Below are 18,920 nucleotides of genomic sequence, written 5' to 3'. Positions count from 1 at the left end.
GACTTTATTTGGAAAAAGAGTAAGCCTTTGCAGATGTAATTAAAGTTTATGAGATGAAATCATCCTGGATTGAATGGAAGGATCCTAAATCCAATGACAAGTGTCCTTATAAGAGACAGAGAAGGAGAGGACACGGCAGAGGAGAAGACCATGTGAACATGGAGGCAGAGATGGGAGTGATGCAGCCACCAGTCAAGAAACACCTGGAGCCACTAGCAGGTGGAAGAGCCCAGGAAGGAGTCTTCCCTAGAGCCGTCAGAGGGAGCATGGCCCTGAAGACACCTTGATCTCAGACTTATAGCTCCAGAACTGTGAGAGAATTAGCACCTGTTTTTTGTTTTTATTTTACATTTTTAAAAATTAATTTTAATGGGGTAACATTGATAAATCAGGGTACATATGTTTAGAGAAAACATCTCCAGATTATTTTGACATTTGATTATGTTGCATACCCCTCACCCAAAGTCAAATTGTCTTCCGTTTTTAAGCCACTCAGTTTGCCATCCTTTGTTAGAGCAGAACTAGGAAACCAATACAGAAAGTGGACAAGTCAGAAGAGGTCTCGCCCCACCAGAATTCACAAAAGAAAGTAAAGAAAGAAACAATAACATAAGAAAGGGGTAGTGCTCCGCTGGACAGCAGTCAGGGAGAGTCCTTGCACAGACAGGGGATCCTTTTAGTGTGATGATTAAAGGAACCCTGTAGAAGCAGTACTGTTGAGCAGAGCCTAAAGCAGGAGCCAACTCCCCACAGAACCTCAGGACAAGGGAAAAGCTGAGAGACCAGGTGACAGGAGCCAGTGGATGAGAGCAGGGTGGAGTAAGGGACAGCTAGAGAGGCAGGCAGGGCTTCCGAAGCGGCTCAGGACCCTGGGCTTTATGCTCACTGCGCTGGAAGGCAGCAGAGCGCGTTAGGAAGGAGGATGACTAACACTTCCTGAACTCTCCAGACACTTGTGGGGAATGTGAGGAGAGAGGCCAGTCAGGAAGCCTCTGCAGAAGTCCCGGGGAGAGACACTGCAGGCGGCCTGGACCAGGGTGGTAGCTGCAGTGTAGACAGAAGTGGATGGCACACACTGGGAGACAGTTGACAAGACTTGTTGGGGGACTAGGTTGGGGGGGAGGCCATCAGGAAAAGGGGGACATCAAGGATGGTTCTTAGATATCTGTGGGAGCAACTGGGTGGAGGTGACATTTTCTGAGACAAGAATGTGAGGGGTGACTGAGTTTGGGGTGTGAAATCAGGATTGTAATGCTCACCTAGGGATGGTAACACCATTCATTCATCCATTCACTCACTCATTCACTCTGCATTGATTGAGGGCTCCATTCTTAGCACTGGGAAATCAGCTATGCACAGGACTGTCTTTAGGGAGATTACAGTGTGTGCAGAGCAAGATATTGTGGGCTGAGGGTTGTCCAATGGGATTAGATGGGGAGACCTGGCTGTGTGTGTGTGTGTGTGTGTGTGTGTGTGTGTTGCTGGCGTGTATGCATGGATAGTGTGTGTTTGGTAATTTGTGTGTCAAGGAACCCAAAGTATACACATTTTGATGACCTAGCCTGAGGGTGGGTGAGGCCTCACCTCCAACCGAATCGCCTTCTTGATGTTGTTGGGCTTAGAGGGCTGGAAGTGCACGTACAGGCTGTACTCGGCCTTGGCGGGGACGGTGCCCTGCATCACGGACACGGTGAAGTCATCGCCCAGGTGCTCCAGGTTGGTGATCCTCCAGGCCACGGGCAGGGCTGTGACGTTGCGGAGAAGAACTACTTTGGATTCTTTTCTGCAGAGACCAAAAGCCACTTTGTCAGTTTCAAATGATGTTGATTCATTATGGCGGGTCAGAAAAAGTACTTCTGGTTATTTTAATTATTGCTTAGTTCACTAATGAGTATTTATCCGGGAGTGGGGCCTGATGGTATTGATCAAAGAACGCAGGATCTACGTCATAACAATTCTGTCCCAGCAGCCCCAGAAATAAACATTCTCTATCTAGAATAATAAGACTCCAGCAAATGAATATATAAGTTCCAGTTTTGGTCTAAGATTCTCTGTTTGTACTCGAATTTCTAGGCTAACGATTCTTAACCTGTTAGGGTAACGGACTGCTTTCAGAATCTGGAAAAAGCTAGTCCTTCTGAGAAAAATGCAAATATGCACACAGTTTGGCAGTTGACCTTGAGTGCAAAGGTGTGGGCCTTCTGAAGTCCAGCCACTGAACCCAAGTTAACTCAACAGGGTTACTACTAACCATCCTGACTTGCACTGCACTGGGACTTTCCCATCATGTAGGATTTAAAGTACTAAAGCCTGGCAAGTCCCTAGCAAACCAAGATGAATTGGTCACCCTATAACTAAACGTTCTTTAAATTCCATTCCAGTCCTGGTGTCCCCAAGAACTCTGACCTGTACAGCGGGAGCCGGTCAAAGTGCAATTGCCTAGGGTCCACCTCCAGTTCTGGACGGACCCCCTGGCAGCTTAATTTGAAGATGGTTGGCTCTGGGTTCTCCTGGATGCAGCAAACAAGGCTGTCTTCAAAGAAACCAACCGCAGTAGGGTAGGCCCATATATTCAGCATCTAGTGGAAGAGTCCAAACAAAGTACGTTCACACTGGGGATACCAAGGTCTCAGCTCGCCCAGGAAAGCCTTGCCCTAGTGACTGGTTTCCATGGGGCTGCACCTGCTTCTCTTTGGGTCTTAGAGTCATGTTCATGGGTTCCAGAAAGTAGGTGCTTGCTTTGACATCATTCTGGAAACAGAAGAACACGTCCACATCTATTGGGGAATTGTTCAGTATGGTCAGGGTCTCCATGTTGCCTGGGAACATGGAGGACTTGTACCTGGAAATGAACAAAAATCAGGAATAAATTAGGGATGTCAATGTGAGGATGGACTAAGAGCTCAGGTGGAAAAGGAAACTGTGAGGGGCAAGACAGTTCCGAAGGAAAGTGTGGCTACACACTGAGGCAGTGGCACGGTGGCTAAGAGCACAGGCTTTGTCACTGCGGAGACTTGCAGCTGCGACCTGATGCCTCCAGCCTTGGTCTTCTCACCTCTAAGATGGGATGACGAAACCTCTTAGGATTTCTGTGAGTATTAAGTAGAGTGAAAGTGTGCACCTGACTGCCGCAGGTGTCAAATGCCCAACAAATGGTAGTTATTGCAAAGAATCTGAACTGAGAAATATTATACACAGCTCTACCCTTCCCAGTGCTTATAATCCCAGAAGAGATGATAATCTGAGTGATTTATTTCGCATCTGTCTTAGAGATGACCTCATTCACTGCTTTCTACACCTGCACAGATGTTCCTGTTCCGCCATGGAGTCATTTGTCATTGTTCGCTGTTACAAGGCTGTTTCTGTTCCCTTAGGAAGAGAGCCACAGAGTCGAGCATCCTGGGCACTGGAAGCTGCTCAGTTAATGGTACCGAGTAGAAAAGGATGGGAAGCACAAGAAATGTCAGTAAAGACACACATCCTCAGAGATCACAGCACAGGTCAGAGAAGCAAGGCACCACAGTACCCGCTGGGGCCCATTAACGGTCCGAAAGACTTGGTGGACAGGTTATGATGGAGGAAGGGAGGCAAGAGCATGGCTGAGATAATCAGAGTCAGAGAGGCAGCGTGCCCTCGGTGTGGCTGCCAAAGGGGGAGGGGGGTGGCCCTGACACCTGCTGCCCAGCACTGTGCTCAGAGTCTCGCGTGCGTTTTCCAGGGCAGGCTTCACAAAGCTGGGAGGTGGGTGCTAGCTACTCCTTTCCCGTTTTACAAATGAGAACACCGAGGCTCAGTAAGGGTTAAAAGAATAAATGAATTATACCTACTTGTACTGGTCCTTGTTTCTGGGCACTGTCTTCCTCCTGGACCAGTGCCGTTTCCCCAAACCCTGGTTAACTCCAGTGCTATCCTGAACACGTGCCTCTCTGAGTGGCCTTCTTTCCCTGACTCCCAACCCTCGGCTTGTCTGTCCCTCATGTCCATCGACCTGACCCGCATTCCTCTCTGCTAGGCCCTTCTAGGAGGCCCCGACGATCCTCTCCATCATCAGCAAACCCTCCTCACCTTCGCTTTCTAGTCCAGCATCTCAGGACACAAAGTGGAGATGTTAGGGGAATGGAGAGCAAGGGTGGCCCGTGTGTTCCGCCACAGAAATCAACCTCTCTACTCATCACAACACCTGCTAGACTGAGTGATGACAGGCTGAGACCTTGGTTTCGGTTGGGGCTCACTCCCTGCCTACACAATGAGAAACGTGCATCTAGCTGGAAAAAAAAACAAAACTAGTACCACTAAAATCTAACACTGAAAATCTAGCATCACCTCACCTTGGCCTCTGATTCTGCCTGGTGATCTTAATACATTTCTCTAATATTCTCGCTCTCCCACTTTCTACAAAAACATTTTCTTCACACCGTCTCTCTATTTTCTCAACATTTTTAACTTCCCTCCACTTCCCTCCCTGTTAGGGAGTCCTCGCATCGTTCACCAGGGAGAAAATAAACAGTTGCATGGGAACCCTCTCACTGCTCTAACCAAATCCGTAAACCTATCTGCTCCAGAAGTTCTCTCCTCGTGTGAGATGATGGTCCCTCTGCTTGGCAAAGGCCAACATCTACACATCCCATTGTGTTGTCTCAGGGAGCGATGGCCCGTGCTTTCTCCCGCACTCCAACAGTGTATGAGCAGCCTTCCCTGGACTCCATGTCTCCCTCCCATTCTCAACTTCCCCCAACTCCCTTCACAGCTAAGCTTTCCCACGGAGCTATCTTCACACCCAGCCTCCATTTTCTCACTCCTCAAATCACTTCACTGGGGCTACATCCTCGGGATTCCCCCCAAGAGACTCTTGCTGAGGCGCTTAGTGACCTCCAGTTGTTAAACCCCGTGGACACCGATGTCTTCATCTTTTTACCTTCTCTACAGCATTCAGCCGTGGTCAGTAGCTGACTACACCCTCTTCTTGTGGCTCTGCAATACCACTCTCTTCTGGTTTCTATCAATAGCTCTGGCCCTCTTTTCCATCTCCTTTGTTGGTTCAGCTCTTGCGAATGGTGGAACGCTCTGGGGCTCCTTCTGTGTTCCTTCTCTCCTTACTGTATCCTCTCTTCTGAGGCAACCTCATCCACGCCCACAGCTTTTGTTGTCTTGAATACAGGTCTCTCTCCTCTGAGAACCCAAACCCTGTAGCTTATTCCCTGCTTTACATGGCTACTCACTGTATCTTCCAAGCATCTCAAACTTAACATATCCCAAAGTAAACCCCTGTTCCCATCCTTCCCCCTCCAAAGCCTCGTCCTCTTCTCGGCTTTCCCCTCTGGGCAAATGGTACCCCTATTCATCTGGGTGCTTAGTAGAAACTTGTGGTACAAGAACCTAGTTCTGCTAATTTGTGGTTCAGGGACTCAGGCAGCACTAATAAAAGATATGTCTACATAGAAACTCTGCTTGTACCATTCAGGAGTCCAACCCAGGGTTCTAAAACCTGCTTTGAGATAATGGAACACTTACTTATCTCTTGATTTTCCACAGAGCAGTGGTCCGAAGTAAAACCTCTCCATGCTCACAATATACTTCTTAAAGATGACCTCATCTGCCTTCATGTCCATCTGCCGCCGTGGGAACACCACTCTGAATGCAGGGGAAGAAGAGAAGAGGAGAGGAAAGGAAATTCAATGCCACCACCTGGTGTTGACTTCGTGTTGACATCAACTCAACACTCGCTGTTCAGCAAAGGGTCCAGGTGCCTGGAGACTGAATGACTCTTAATCTGAAGACCTTTGTTGAGCCTTTATTCCTGCTACCTCCCTCCCTGGGCCCTGAGTGAAAACAGTACAGTTGAAATTGAGAAAAAAGATTCCCACTGTTGTCTTTCATAACAAGGGGCTGATGAGAGAGCTGAGTTCAATTTCCTGTTGTTGTGTGCCCAGCTAGAAAAATTCCCAAGAATTCCTATGGAAAACTAGTTCTGGTGAATATTAACTGGTTTCCAATTTCCTTGCCCAATAGGGCTCCTTAGTCAGAATTTCAAAAGAGCTCCTTTGGGTAAACAAGCTATAAAAGGGCCGTTCCCGCCTGACCAGGCAGTGGCGCAGTGGTGCAGTGGATAGAACATTGGACTGGGATGTGAAAGACCCAGGTTCGAGACCCTGAGGTTGCCAGTTTGAGCATGGGCTGATCTGGTTTGAGCAAAAAGCTCACCAGCTTGGACGCAAGGTTGCTGGCTTGAGCGAGGGGTTACTCAGTCTGCTGAAGGCCCACGGTCAAGGCACATATGAGAAAGCAATCAATGAACAACTAAGGTGTCGCAACAGAAAACGGATGATTGATGCTTCTCATCTCTCTCCATCCCTGCCTGTCTGTCCCTATCTGTCCCTCTCTCTGACTCTCTCTCTGTCTCTGTAAAAAAAAAAAAAAAAAAGGGGGCCCTTTCCCAGGGGCAGGGAGGGGGCTTGCCCTGCTAGCTTGCTCAGCCAAGTGCCTTTATATCATGCACAGGGGTCGCAGGATTCAGTAGCTCAGAAAAAAGCATGCCCGTGGAGATGCGCATATATCTTTATACTGTAGCACAAAAAGTCCTACAGGAAATATAAAGCCTGTTTCAGTTCACTTACTGGTTGAATAAGCAAACTAACTAGCCAAATATGAACTTCATCTCAGTCTCATGGAATCACATAATTTCTGTGGCTTAGTCAGTGTCCAAGACATTGAAGGCCAGGACAGGAGGGCCTGGGGTATGTCCCAGTTCCACATTAGTATGAAAAGCTACCTTGTTCAAAGTAGCATGGAGGGGGCACCTAAAATGTGCCTGTCAACCTTTTCTTTATACACTTACTTTGGGTCTTGACAGATGGACGGGTAGCAACAAAGCCCGCGGCAGTAGAGCTGGTACTGGCGGCCAGTTCCAAGGATCTCAAAGTTAAACGTCTGGTCATAGTTCCCGGGGTTCATAGCAGAGAACTGTACTCTCAGTGACACCTCACCATTGGCTGGCACGACCCACCGGAAATTATTCAGCCTGCAAATGACCGCATGGGCTTTTCAAATGAGAATGCTCCCTTCGGGCCAAGGGAAGACAGGATGGCTGCCTGGGGGAAGTCCTGTCCCGCTGGGTTGGGCATGGCGGTCCACAGGGTCCCCCGGGCAGGACAGCCCTGTTCCCATCAGGGGCCGTGACAGCTGCGCCCTCCATGTGGGGCTTCAGCATTTCTCTCCCTGGGTTGTTCGGAGGCCCACCTGACGAACTTCTCCTGGGAGTGCTGCTCAGACAAGTCGTTCTGTTCTATTTCTGATGAGGTCGTAACGGGAAGGCCCTTCTTGTTGAAGGCCACGGGACGTTTGTCCTTCAAAGTGTCCTTCGGAGTGTCCTTCAGAGTGTCCTTCGAAGTGTCCTTCAGAGTGTCCTTTGGAGTGTCCTTTGGAGTGTCCTTCGGAGTGTCCTTTGAAGCCTCGCGAACCGGTTCTGTTTTTTCTTTCAGTTTCTGTTTGCTCCCCTTAGCTGAGGCGGTCAGCTCCTCCTGGATTTTAATTAAAAGTGAGGACAAGGTCTTAAATACTCATCTTACATGCATACAAACAGAAGACACAGATGCTGACAACACGTCTGCAGTCTGGGGTGATGCCGCTGCAGGGTCAGGATGCTGGTGGCTGCCTAGAGCAGGCAGGGCCCAGCCACCTACACTAGAGTAGATAGAAGAGGAGTAAAGAGAAGACCAGTGGACCTATATAATGAAAATTACAAAGCATTGTTAAGGGAAATCGAAAAAGATACAATGAGATGGAAAAATATTCCTTGTTCTTGGATAGGAAGAATAAATATAATCAAAATGGCCATATTACCCAAAGCAATATACAAATTTAATGCAATTCCCATCAAAATCCCTATGAGATTTTTTAAAGAAATGGAACAAAAAATCATCAGATTTATATGGAACTATAAAAAACCCCGAATAGCCAAAACAATCCTAAGGAAAAAGAATGAAGCTGGGGGCATTACAATACCTGACTTTAAACTATATTATAGGGCCACGATAATCAAAACAGCATGGTATTGGCAAAAAAATAGACACTCAGTCCAATGGAACAGAATAGAAAGCCCAGAAATAAAACCACATATATATGGTCAAATAATCTTTGATAAAGGGGCCAACAACACACAATGGAGAAAAGAAAGCCTCTTCAACAAATGGTGTTGGGAAAACTGGAAAGCCACATGCAAAAGAATGAAACTCGACAACAGCCTGTCCCCGTGTACTAAAATTAATTCAAAATGGATCAAAGACCTAAATATAAGACCTGAAACAATAAAGTACATAGAAGAAGACATAGGTACTAAAATCATGGACCTGGGTTTTAAAGAACATTTTATGAACTTGACTCCAATGGCAAGAGAAGTGAAGGCAAAGATAAATGAATGGGACTACATCAGAATTAAAAGTTTTTGCTCAGCAAGAGAAACTGATATCAAAATAAACAGACAGCCAACTATATGGGAACTGATATTTTCAAACGACAGCTCAGATAAGGGCCTAATATCCAAAATTTACAAAGAACTCATAAAACTCAACAACAAACAAACAAACAATCCAATAAAAAAATGGGAAGAGGACATGAACAGACACTTCTCCCAGGAAGAGATACAAATGGCCAACAGATATATGAAAAGATGCTCAGCTTCATTAGTTATTAGAGAAATGCAAATCAAAACTACAATGAGATACCACCTCACTCCTGTTAGATTAGCTATTATCAACAAGACGGGTAATAGCAAATGTTGGAGAGGCTGTGGAGAAAAAGGAACCCTCATTCACTGTTGGTGGGACTGTAAAGTAGTACAACCATTATGGAGGAAAGTATGGTGGTTCCTCAAAAAACTGAAAATAGAACTACCTTATGACCCAGCAATCCCTCTACTGGGTATATACCCCAAAACCTCAGAAACATTGATACGTGAAGACACATGTAGCCCCATGTTCATTGCAGCACTGTTCACAGTGGCCAAGACATGGAAACAACCAAAAAGCCCTTCAATAGAAGACTGGATAAAGAAGATGTGGCACATATACACTATGGAATACTACTCAGCCATAAGAAATGATGACATCAGATCATTTACAGCAAAATGGTGGGATCTTGATAACATTATAAGGAGTGAAATAAGCAAATCAGAAAAAAACAAGAACTACATGATTCCATACATTGGTGGAACATAAAAATGAGACTAAGAGACATGGACAAGAGTGTGGTGGTTACCAAGGGGGGGGGGGAGGGAGGACATGGGAGGGAGGGAGGGAGAGAGTTAGGGGGAGGGGGAGGGGCACAGAGAACTAGATAGAGGGTGACGGAGGACAATCTGACTTTGGGCGAGGGGTTTGCAACATAATTTGATGACAAAATAACCTAGACATGTTTTCTTTGAATATATGTACCCTGATTTATTAATGTCATCCCATTACCATTAATAAAAATTTATTAAAAAAAAAAAAAAAAAAAAAGAGAAGACCAGAGCTTTCCGTGGCACCTGATCCCCTGAGAAGGAGGCCAAGACCCTAAAGAAAGCTTGACGCTGGCAGGACTATGTTCCTATATTGCATTTTGTTGTTGTGTTTCTTTAGTATCTCTCTCTCTTTTTTTTTTTTTTGTATTTTTCTGAAGCTGGAAACGGGAAGAGACAGTCAGACAGACTCCTGCATGCGCCCGACCGGGATCCACCCGGCACGCCCACCAGGGGGACGCTCTGCCCACCAGGGGGCGATGCTCTGCCCCTCCGGGGCATCGCTCTGCCGCAACCAGAGCCACTTTAGCGCCTGGGGCAGAGGCCAAGGAGCCATCCCCAGAGCCCGGGCCATCTTTGCTCCAATGGAGCCTTGGCTGCGGGAGGGGAAGAGAGAGACAGAGAGGAAGGAGGTGGGGGTGGAGAAGCAAATGGGCGCTTCTCCTGTGTGCCCTGGCCGGGAATCGAACCCTGGTCCCCCGCATGCCAGGCCGACGCTCTACCGCTGAGCCAACCGGCCAGGGCCTTTAGTATCTTTTAATGTAGACCCCTTACCCAATCCCCGTCACATTGACTTTTTGGAGAGACTAGTTCTGTATTCTTAGAGAATACTCCACAGTCTGAAATTTTCTGTCTATTCTGAGGCCGACATCTAACTTATTCCTTTATCTACTCTATTTCCCATAAGCTGAAAATTAGATTTAAAAGCTTGATTAGATGTATAGAGGATGCTGTGTACATCACACTCCACCACCATGGGGGACAAATAATGTCAGGCTGACCCATGAATACAGATGTGAAGTGTGTTTGCGTGGCTGGAGTGGGGCCTGCCAGATGTGGCCATGATAAAGTAGGCTCTTCCCTTTGCAGCTGGCCCGTCACCTGTGGGCTGGTGCTTTAGCTGCAGTGAGCGTCTTATTCCTTAACAAACTGCTGGTTTTTGTATCGCTGGTGCTCATTAATCATCCCCCACCCCCAGCGGGGATCACAACAATTCTTTTCTAATCCTACCCTTCTTTCTTTAATGTCAGCTGTCATTCTTCTAGAATGAAGAGCTTTCCTTTGTCAACTGGAGAGAAACCAGAGTTCCTCCTAAAATGGTTAGGCCCAAGAATGCGTAACTCTTTCCTGGCAATGGCCAATTTTCAGAAAAGAGTGATAGTGATCTCTGATGTGGACAAGCTTTTCTTTTTTATCTGGGCTCTGCTCTAGTAAGGCCTGCGCACGGACGCTGCTCCCACAGGGGTAGATTTCCTGCTTGCTCGCAAACTGAAGACTGGGCATTCTCCGTCCCTTGCTTGAGCTGTAGGCAGGGCCTGCAGGTGGGTTTATTTGCTGCTGAATTTGTTTGTTCTTTGCTGATATGCATGGTTTGTAGGAGACCATGAGTAGAGATTCAAATTTTGGGCCACCGTAGTCTAATTTTCCTATCGTAACTTCTTCCATAACCTGTTCTTTCTCTAGTAGGGCATGTTTCCTTAACCTGTGCCTGTTGACTCATATTTTTATGTACTGGGTAAATTACTTAGCTTCACACAGATATTATACTATCTTTTCGGAAGAGCTAGTTGCATTTATTTATTTTTTCTTGCAAGGGCACTTGATAGTAATTTGACAAGTTCCCTAGACCCTCCCATGGGGACTGGAAAGGTTGGGAGATGAAAACCAGTCATTTTCTTTTTCCTCTTGGGAAGTAGGAAAAGTCAGGCCAGGGAAGGTGCAGCTCAGAGAGGCTGGAGCGGGGTCCTCAGGCAGGATCGCCAGCAAGTGGAGGGGGAACACCTGAGCGAGTACGACAGCCAGCAGCGCACCCACTTCTTGGCCGCGTGGAGGGAGACACTCTCTCCCAGGCCGGGACAGCGGCTCACACCCTACCTTTGCAGAACTGGTGGTGGTGGTCGTGGTTGACAGCTCTGCCTCTGATTCCACTTCTCTTTTCTCCTCCAGCAGGGAGAGCTCTTCGGATAGTGGAATTACAAACACAAAATGCTGCAAGATTTCTGTTGTGGATGAAGGCAGCCGCTTCACAGGGTAGGGGATTACAGAGAATAAGACAGGAGCTGGGATGGTCATTCCAGAGGAACCCAGACCCAAGAAGTCTAGGATCTAAAGAAAAGTCCACAGTTAATTTCATGCGTAGAAGGTGAGCTCCCTCTAATCTAGAATGCAGCGTGGTTCAGCCCTCCCGCCTTTCCCTCCATGTTCCCAGTGGACTCCACGAGGTGGCCATGTGTCAGGGGAGGGGGTGACGGGCCTCTGACACAGTCCTGCAGGTCTTCCAGACCCATGCCTCCAGACCAGGCACTTGTCACTTTCCTGTGACTATTTAATTGTCATTGCAAATGGACCGTAAACTCTATTAGGACAAGAACCAGGTCAACATAGTACATGACCTGGCATACAGTAGGCACTCAATAAACCCCTGTTTAAAGAGACCAGCTCTTAGGATTCTGATGCCTATCATTGTCCCATCTATATTTCAGATCCCATGTTAATTTTTCTTTTATCTCTAAATGTTCTTTCCTCCAAAGGTGAAAGAAAGTTGGGATGGAAGCAGGTTCAAATATAGCAAGGAAAAAACAAACAAACAAACAAACAAAGGTCTGGGAAAGGGAGAAGGATGGGAGGGAAGAGAGGAGTCGGAAAGAAACTTGGGAGAATTTCTCCCCATGTTACCCCCACTTTGTGCTCTGATATATAAAGAGCGAGCATGCTCCAGAGCAGATGGTTTGAAAATTTAGTATCAACTTCCTACTCAGTATGTAAAACCCTCAGACTAAGGGTGCTACTGCTAGATCAATGGTTGTTATCACAACAGTGCATGTTCTAGCCCACCCAAGTGTCCATTCTGTGGACCAAATGAGGCTCTTAGGCCTTGCAGGTCATGATCTTCAAGTAATCCTGGGCCCCTAATCCTGTAGGTCTAGCAGCTAGAGACATTTCCTGACTAATGTGTAACTATAGTTAACATCCAGGATTTAGAATGTCTTGGAGGAAAGAGATGAATAATTTGTACCAATTGTTAAATTACTAGAGCCAAGGAGTTCTTTAAGCAATAGTCTAACCTAGTGGTCAGCAAACTCATTAGTCAACAGAGCCAAACATCAACAGTACAACAATTGAAATTTCTTTTTGAAAGCCAAATTTTTTAAACTTAAACTGTATAGGTAGGTACATTCCTTATCAAGGTAGCGTCCGCATGTGGTATTTTGTGGAAGAGCCACACTCAAGGGGCCAAAGAGCTGCATGTGGCTCGCGAGCCGCAGTTTGCCAACCAGGAGTCTAACCCAGGGGTTGTCAACCTTTTTATAGCTACTGCCCACTTTTGTATCTCTGTTAGTAGTAAAATTTTCTAACCGCTCACCGGTTCCACAGTAATGGTGATTTATAAAGTAGGGAAGTAACTTTACTTTATAAAATTTATAAAGCAGAGTTATAGCAAGTTAAAGCATATAATAATAATAATTACTTACCAAGTACTTTATGTCAGATTTTTGCTAAGTTTGGCAGAATAAATCTTTATGAAACAACTTACTATAGTTAAATCTATCTTTTTATTTATACTTTGGTTGCTCTGCTACCGCCCACCATGAAAGCTGGAACGCCCACTGGTGGGCGGTAGGGACCAGGTGGACTACCACTGCTCTAACCTATGGCTTGGAATGTGGAGAACATAAAACAAGGCAAGAAGATAATCTTGGTGGGTTTATTTTTCTCATTACTGACATGGGATTTGACATTTATTTATTTATTTATTTATTTATTTATTTATTTATGTAAATTGAAGCCAGAAGGTAATCTTGCCTATAATACTAGAGTACCAACCAAGATGAGATGTTCTTTTCTTTTCTTTAAAAAAAAAAAAAACACCCCACAAAAACTATTTCTGGAAAAAAACAAAAACAAAAAACAACTCCTTACCGCAGGCTGACCTGGCATAATTATGAAATGAAAGGAGTTGGTGTCGGGAGTCCTCTAATTGTCTTCTTCAGCCACCTGGCACCACTGTGGCGAGACTCGGAGGCCAGACCGCATCAGAATCCACCCTCCTGAATGACCCTTACCCTCCCATCTAACCTCACTTGCTCTATAACTATCATGGGCTCTTTCCTCTACTTCTTAATGTTACATCTAGTTTTTGATAAACTAACCCAGAGGTCAGCAAACTGTGCCCCCCCCCCCCCGCCCCATCCCTGGTTGAATCTGGCCTATCTGTTTTTGTAAATAAACCAAAAAAATTAAATTTCTTTTAACTGAGAAAGTTTGTCCCTGGACAAAAGGCTATAAAAACTATCCCCTGCAAACTACCACCAAAGGTGGCCTTTGGCAAAACCTTCCGTTTTTAGGAACATAAAAGCTATGTGATATATAATCTCTGTTACAGTGGGAAGCTTATGGGAAAAAGATGTTAGAGTGGTTGAGCCTCTTGCTTCACCTCAAAGTACCGTGGTCTTGCCAGCGTGGAGCATCGTACTGTCCACGCAATACTGCTGAATAAAAAAATCAACTCTACAGGTGGCTTTTTTATGAAGTTAGATGAAATAATTTAGATTTGTGGCACTTTCTATGGATTTTCACCAAGCAGAAAAGGCCTGTCTAGCTATCAGTGCCTTATCCAAGGGGGCATCAGAGATGAATGGAATGAAAGGGATATGGGTTTTCTGTAGAAAGAAAACTTTCGTGACAATTGGCATGGTACCTGCCACCTGACTCATTACCCCTCCATCTTGCAGAAGTGTACCTGATCGCTTTTGGGGAGCTTGTCATTCTCCAGGGCCTGCTTCCAGCTGGAGCCTTCAAAGTCGGGTGTCTGGATGTTAATGAACGGCACGCCCAGCTCCTTCTTCCCTTCGTGGTCGTCCTCCTTGTCGGCCTCGGCACCATCGCTCGGCTCCTCCAGGGCCCGGAGCTTCTCCAGGCGCTCCCTCTCCGCCTTCTCCCGCTCCAGGCGCTCCCTCTCGGCCCGCTCCTTCTCCCGGTCCTTGCGGCCTCTGCGCCCCCCGGATGGGACCTGGCGCTGGTCATCGGGCTCGTGGGCCAGGTCCTCGGCCCCGGCGTGATGCACTTGCACTCCTTGCTTCCGATCCCAGTATCTGAGGATGTTCTGAATATCCTTCAAAGTCAACTCATAGGTCTGAAACTTCTGGGCCAAAGCCTTGTCAGCGTCCGTCAGGAGGTCCCCCTCGCCGTCCTCTTGGTCTTGGACAAGAGGGTGCCCAAGGGTGTTATCCGCCAGCTGGTTCTTTCTCTTCTTGTTCAGCTCCTCCTTCTCAGTTATTACCTGCTCCCTCTCAGATGTTTTTCTTTCTAGTGAGTCCGTCTTGGCCTCCAATTTGGAAAGAGTCTAGAAGGCAAAACACATAAAATAGGTTTAAAACCGTTCTTGAAGGAAGAGCAAGAGAATGTTCTGTTTTGTCAGAAGTGCTCACAGGATTCTAGGCACCACTTATATACACCAAGATGGTGCCTAAAAATCACTGTGGGGAGCTTTATCAAAATATCCATTCAGGCCCTGGCCAGTTGGCTCAGTGGTAGAGCGTCGGCTTGGCGTGCGGGGGACCTGGGTTCGATTCCCGGCAAGGGCACATAGGAGAAGCGCCCATTTGCTTCTCCACCCCCCGCCCTTCCTCTCTGTCTCTCTCTTCCCCTCCCGCAGCCAAGGCTCCATTGGAGCAAAGATGGCCCGGGCGCTGGGGATGGCTCCTTGGCCTCTGCCCCAGGTGCTAGACTGGCTCTGGTCACGGCAGAGCATCGCCCCCTGGTGGGCAGAGCGTTGCCCCTGGTGGGCGTGCCGGGTGGATCCCGGTCGGGCGCATGCGGGAGTCTGTCTGACTGTCTCTCCCCGTTTCCAGCTTCAGAAAAATACAAAAAAAAAAAAAAAAAATCCATTCCGTGATCCTCCCTTGTTATATATAGATCTGGCTGGGACCCAGCGTTTACATTTTGAGAAAGGTGCACAGTGACTTTGATGTGCACTCCCAGTTGAGAGCTGGTATTCTGCAGCATCAACAGGAAAAGATCACCAAGAATGTCCCCCGTACTCTCGCTTCCAGAAGCCTTGGGAGATGCCACAGGGTACTGTGGTCACTGTCTCCTGCGCACCTACTGGGACCAGTCTGCACACTGGCTGGGAGTCTGGCTTTAGCTGCACTCTCAGCACTCACAGTGCTGCAGCGGCCTCCGAGCACACCCGCCGGCTACACCCTGGGTGCTGCTCTGGCTGTTCGGCCCCTCCCCCATTGCAGAGGACAGAGATATGGCCTCTAACCTTGGCAGGCTGATGCACTGTCTGCAAGAATAAGCTCATGCTGCGAGTTTTCCTTGACTGTTTTCAAGGACAGGTGCTTGGAGCACAGGGGCATCACTGGCTTTGTAGCTTAGTAAAAGAGGCCTATTTTGTACCATGTAGGGGGCTGCAGGGGACAGTGGAAAGAGCAAGGGCTGTGGTCAGACAAAACTGGGAGGGATGCTGGAATGGCAACTTCATCTCTCTCAACCTCAGAAGAGGTTCCTGTCTTTGAACCTCGCAGGGTGGGCAGGATGCCAATTATGACAGGGTTACATGAAGCAAAACCCCAGCACTTAGCACACAATCAGTGTTTCATAGATGTTGGTCCTTTTCCTTCTATCTTCTGCTCCACCATAAAATCCAACTAGCAGTATCAGGGCAGTTTTCTGGAGGGGAAACGTGCTGGGCTGCAGGGCGGGTTACAGCGGCTGAAGCCCCTGCTCGTGCTCTTGGTGAGGAGCGAGAGAGTTACAGTGGCCGAAGCCCCTGCTCGTGCTCTTGGTGAGGAGCGAGAGAGTTACAGTGGCCGAAGCCCCTGCTGTGCTCTTGGTGAGGAGCGAGAGAGCGCTGCTACCTGCCGGCTTGCGGTCTGAGACTTCTTCAGGAGCATCTCCTCCCGTACTGATCCTGGCTTCGGTTTTCTGATCTTCCTTTTTTGCTCATCTTCTTCCTTTTGCCGCTCAAGCTCCTGTTGTAGCTTTTTTTCTTGCATCTCCTTTGCCAATCTCTCCAGCTCCCTTTATTAAACCAGGCAGAGAAAACCGAGTTCAGAGGCCTCCTGCCTGAGCCCCTCCCTGCCTGGGATTGATTGTCTGGGGGGGGGGGGGGCTACAGGGGGCAGAGTTTGCCAGGACATGAAAGGAAAGAACAAAAGAAGATTGGGCAACTAGGAAGGAAGGAAGGAAGGAAGGAAGGAAGGAAGGAAGGAAGGAAGGAAGGAAGGAAGGAAGGAAGGAGGAAAGGAAGGAAGGAAGGAAGGAAGGAAGGAAGGAAGGAAGGAAGGAAGGAAGGAAGGAAGGAAGGAAAACGGGAAAGGATGACACACTATCTTTGAATGGTTTTTTAGCAAAACTGATGAACTGAATCTCAGCTAAGAGTTCTAATTAATCTATATTTCTACTTCGACCTTCTTTCGAAGGAGAGTGAGGCAAGGGCTGAAAATAAGCTTGATGTTGGCATGCCTTAAAAGCAGCTTTCAAAGATTGTTCTGGTATCAGTACCGATGGGGCCCAGCTTCCTACACTGTTATTTGATGTTCAGACAACAAGAACTGGCATTTTTAACAGCAGTCCCTACCATGGCTAGCTTGGGAGCCTGGCATTGGACCTGAGAGCCACATCCCTCTCCCCCACCCTCTCTCCCTGCTGTGGATTCAGCCATGCGGGCCCTGCCGCTAACGGCAGTGAGGGCACCAAGGCCGGCTCCAAGGTTAAACAAATGTGGAGGGAGTAGCGTCTCTGAAAATACAAAGCCCATCTATTTTCATTTCCAGGAATCCCTGTGGCTGTGCCTCTCTGCCCATTGAAGCTGACTCACCACGACTTCAGAACTTCGGGTATGTGTGCGTGCATGCATGTCTCACACACGAGTCATTGTTGAGCTTGGAAGACCAAATTTGCATATTCTAAGTCCACTATGAAACAAATACTTGGAAGCAATGGTCTGGATGAGAGATAAAAAGATTCCTTTGGAATCCCAAAGCTCAGCTTTTCATACCTCTGGAGGACTGGGCATTTCACAATGGATCAAGTAGGAGGACTGAGGTTACACTGCAGGGGCAGAGAGGACAGGGAGGCTTATTTGAGGTCAGTGGGAAAAGTTTGGAGGTGGAGTAGGAAGGTGGTTAAATTGTAGGCAAGTATATTGGCTCTTCCTACCCCAATATTGGACTCCTAGGGAGGGAAAGGAAATAGAATACCCCTTTCCCTCGCACATTTGAAGGTAATAAGGACATATGTCCCACTGCCACTATATCTGAGAGCCTGAGAGAGCGACCCTGAGTCTTAGGTGGTGTGGAGGGGATCCAGTTATCCCAGGTAGTCCAATGATGGGCCCAGAAGGTGGCTGACAGCGCTGGCTTGAGATTGTCCTCAAGGTCTCTGGTGAACTGCTCGGGCTGAGGATAAGACCTCTAGGCATGGATAGCGCCTCCAAGGCCAAGGTGGTGGCCAGGGAAGGAGGAGAAGTGGCTGAGTTCTGGGGAGCAACCACTATGTCAAGAGAGTAGCCCTCAGTCACCAGCTGCGGACACCTGAGCACAGGGGCTGATAAGCCACACCTAGGGGACAGTTGTCAGGGAGAGCCGGTGGAAGCCCTGGGACAGCACTGGGGCAACACCCCCACTGCATCGCACAGCCTTCTCTGTAGTCCCAGGTCCCCCCCCCCCCAGAAGCCCTGGGACAGCACTGGGGCAACACCCCCACTGCATCGCACAGCCTTCTCTGTAGTCCCAGGTGCCCCCCCAGAAGCCCTGGGACAGCACTGGGGCAACACCCCCATTGCATCGCACAGCCTTCTCTGTAGTCCCAGGTCCCCCCCCAGAAGGAAGGACAGGAAATTGGGAGAAACCCTGCAAGGCTGCAGCAACCAGCACTCTGGATGCTCAAGAGGTTTTCCTGCTCTGAGCTGGTCATCCCCTTGGGCCTCCCGTGGCATTGCTGCCATCCTGGAGGATGACTTTGGTCGCCAGGATGGGCCGCGTGCCCAGCTAAAGTTGCCCCCAGGGAAACTGCTTCCGCTCAGGCTGGCCCTTGACTCCAACCTCTTCTTCCTCTCCTGGAGGGCCTGCTGCACATCCCGATCAAACACGATTTTCTCCTCCTCTGTCAAGGCATCATATTCTTCCTCATCCATATTTTGGAGACGCTCTTTCTTTTTCTCAAGCTCTTCCCTGTGTTTTTGCTCTGTGGGAACAGAGACAGGAATGTGAGGAGAAGGCACTCACAAGCTTTAGCTGTGGGCACCTCCAGGGGCTTAGCTCTCAGCCTGAACAGGCTGCGGAGGGTCTGTGACAGTGACAGGTGGCTGGTGTGACAGCGGCATTCCTTATCTCTGGTGGGACTTCCTTCATTCACACAGTTCCAAAGCTGGTCTCTATCTGTGACAGGCTGAATAGGGGCCTCAAATATGTCCTGATCC

At 48.0% G+C, this 18,920-nt stretch overlaps 1 protein-coding gene across 2 annotated transcripts in view; it reads right to left on the bottom strand.

Annotated features, from left to right (window-relative positions):
- HYDIN (HYDIN axonemal central pair apparatus protein) overlaps window positions 1-18,920 on the bottom strand; it is a 365,754-nt gene that overhangs the window by 60,402 nt on the left and 286,432 nt on the right. For both annotated transcript variants that reach the window (XM_066243172.1, XM_066243173.1), the window contains exons 43-52: window positions 18,544-18,685; window positions 16,357-16,519; window positions 14,235-14,837; window positions 11,369-11,599; window positions 7,237-7,517; window positions 6,836-7,018; window positions 5,512-5,631; window positions 2,683-2,842; window positions 2,407-2,579; window positions 1,585-1,783 (exon numbers count right to left, since the gene is read on the bottom strand). In XM_066243172.1, coding sequence (XP_066099269.1) covers window positions 1,585-1,783; window positions 2,407-2,579; window positions 2,683-2,842; window positions 5,512-5,631; window positions 6,836-7,018; window positions 7,237-7,517; window positions 11,369-11,599; window positions 14,235-14,837; window positions 16,357-16,519; window positions 18,544-18,685 — 2,255 coding nt within the window. The remainder of the gene's footprint in view (window positions 1-1,584; window positions 1,784-2,406; window positions 2,580-2,682; window positions 2,843-5,511; window positions 5,632-6,835; window positions 7,019-7,236; window positions 7,518-11,368; window positions 11,600-14,234; window positions 14,838-16,356; window positions 16,520-18,543; window positions 18,686-18,920) is intronic.

The sequence above is a fragment of the Saccopteryx bilineata genome, chromosome 9 (assembly GCF_036850765.1).
Source record: "Saccopteryx bilineata isolate mSacBil1 chromosome 9, mSacBil1_pri_phased_curated, whole genome shotgun sequence".
Classification (NCBI taxonomy): domain Eukaryota; kingdom Metazoa; phylum Chordata; class Mammalia; order Chiroptera; family Emballonuridae; genus Saccopteryx; species Saccopteryx bilineata.
Note: the sequence above shows the minus strand (reverse complement) of the source record. Positions and strands in the feature narration are given on the sequence as shown.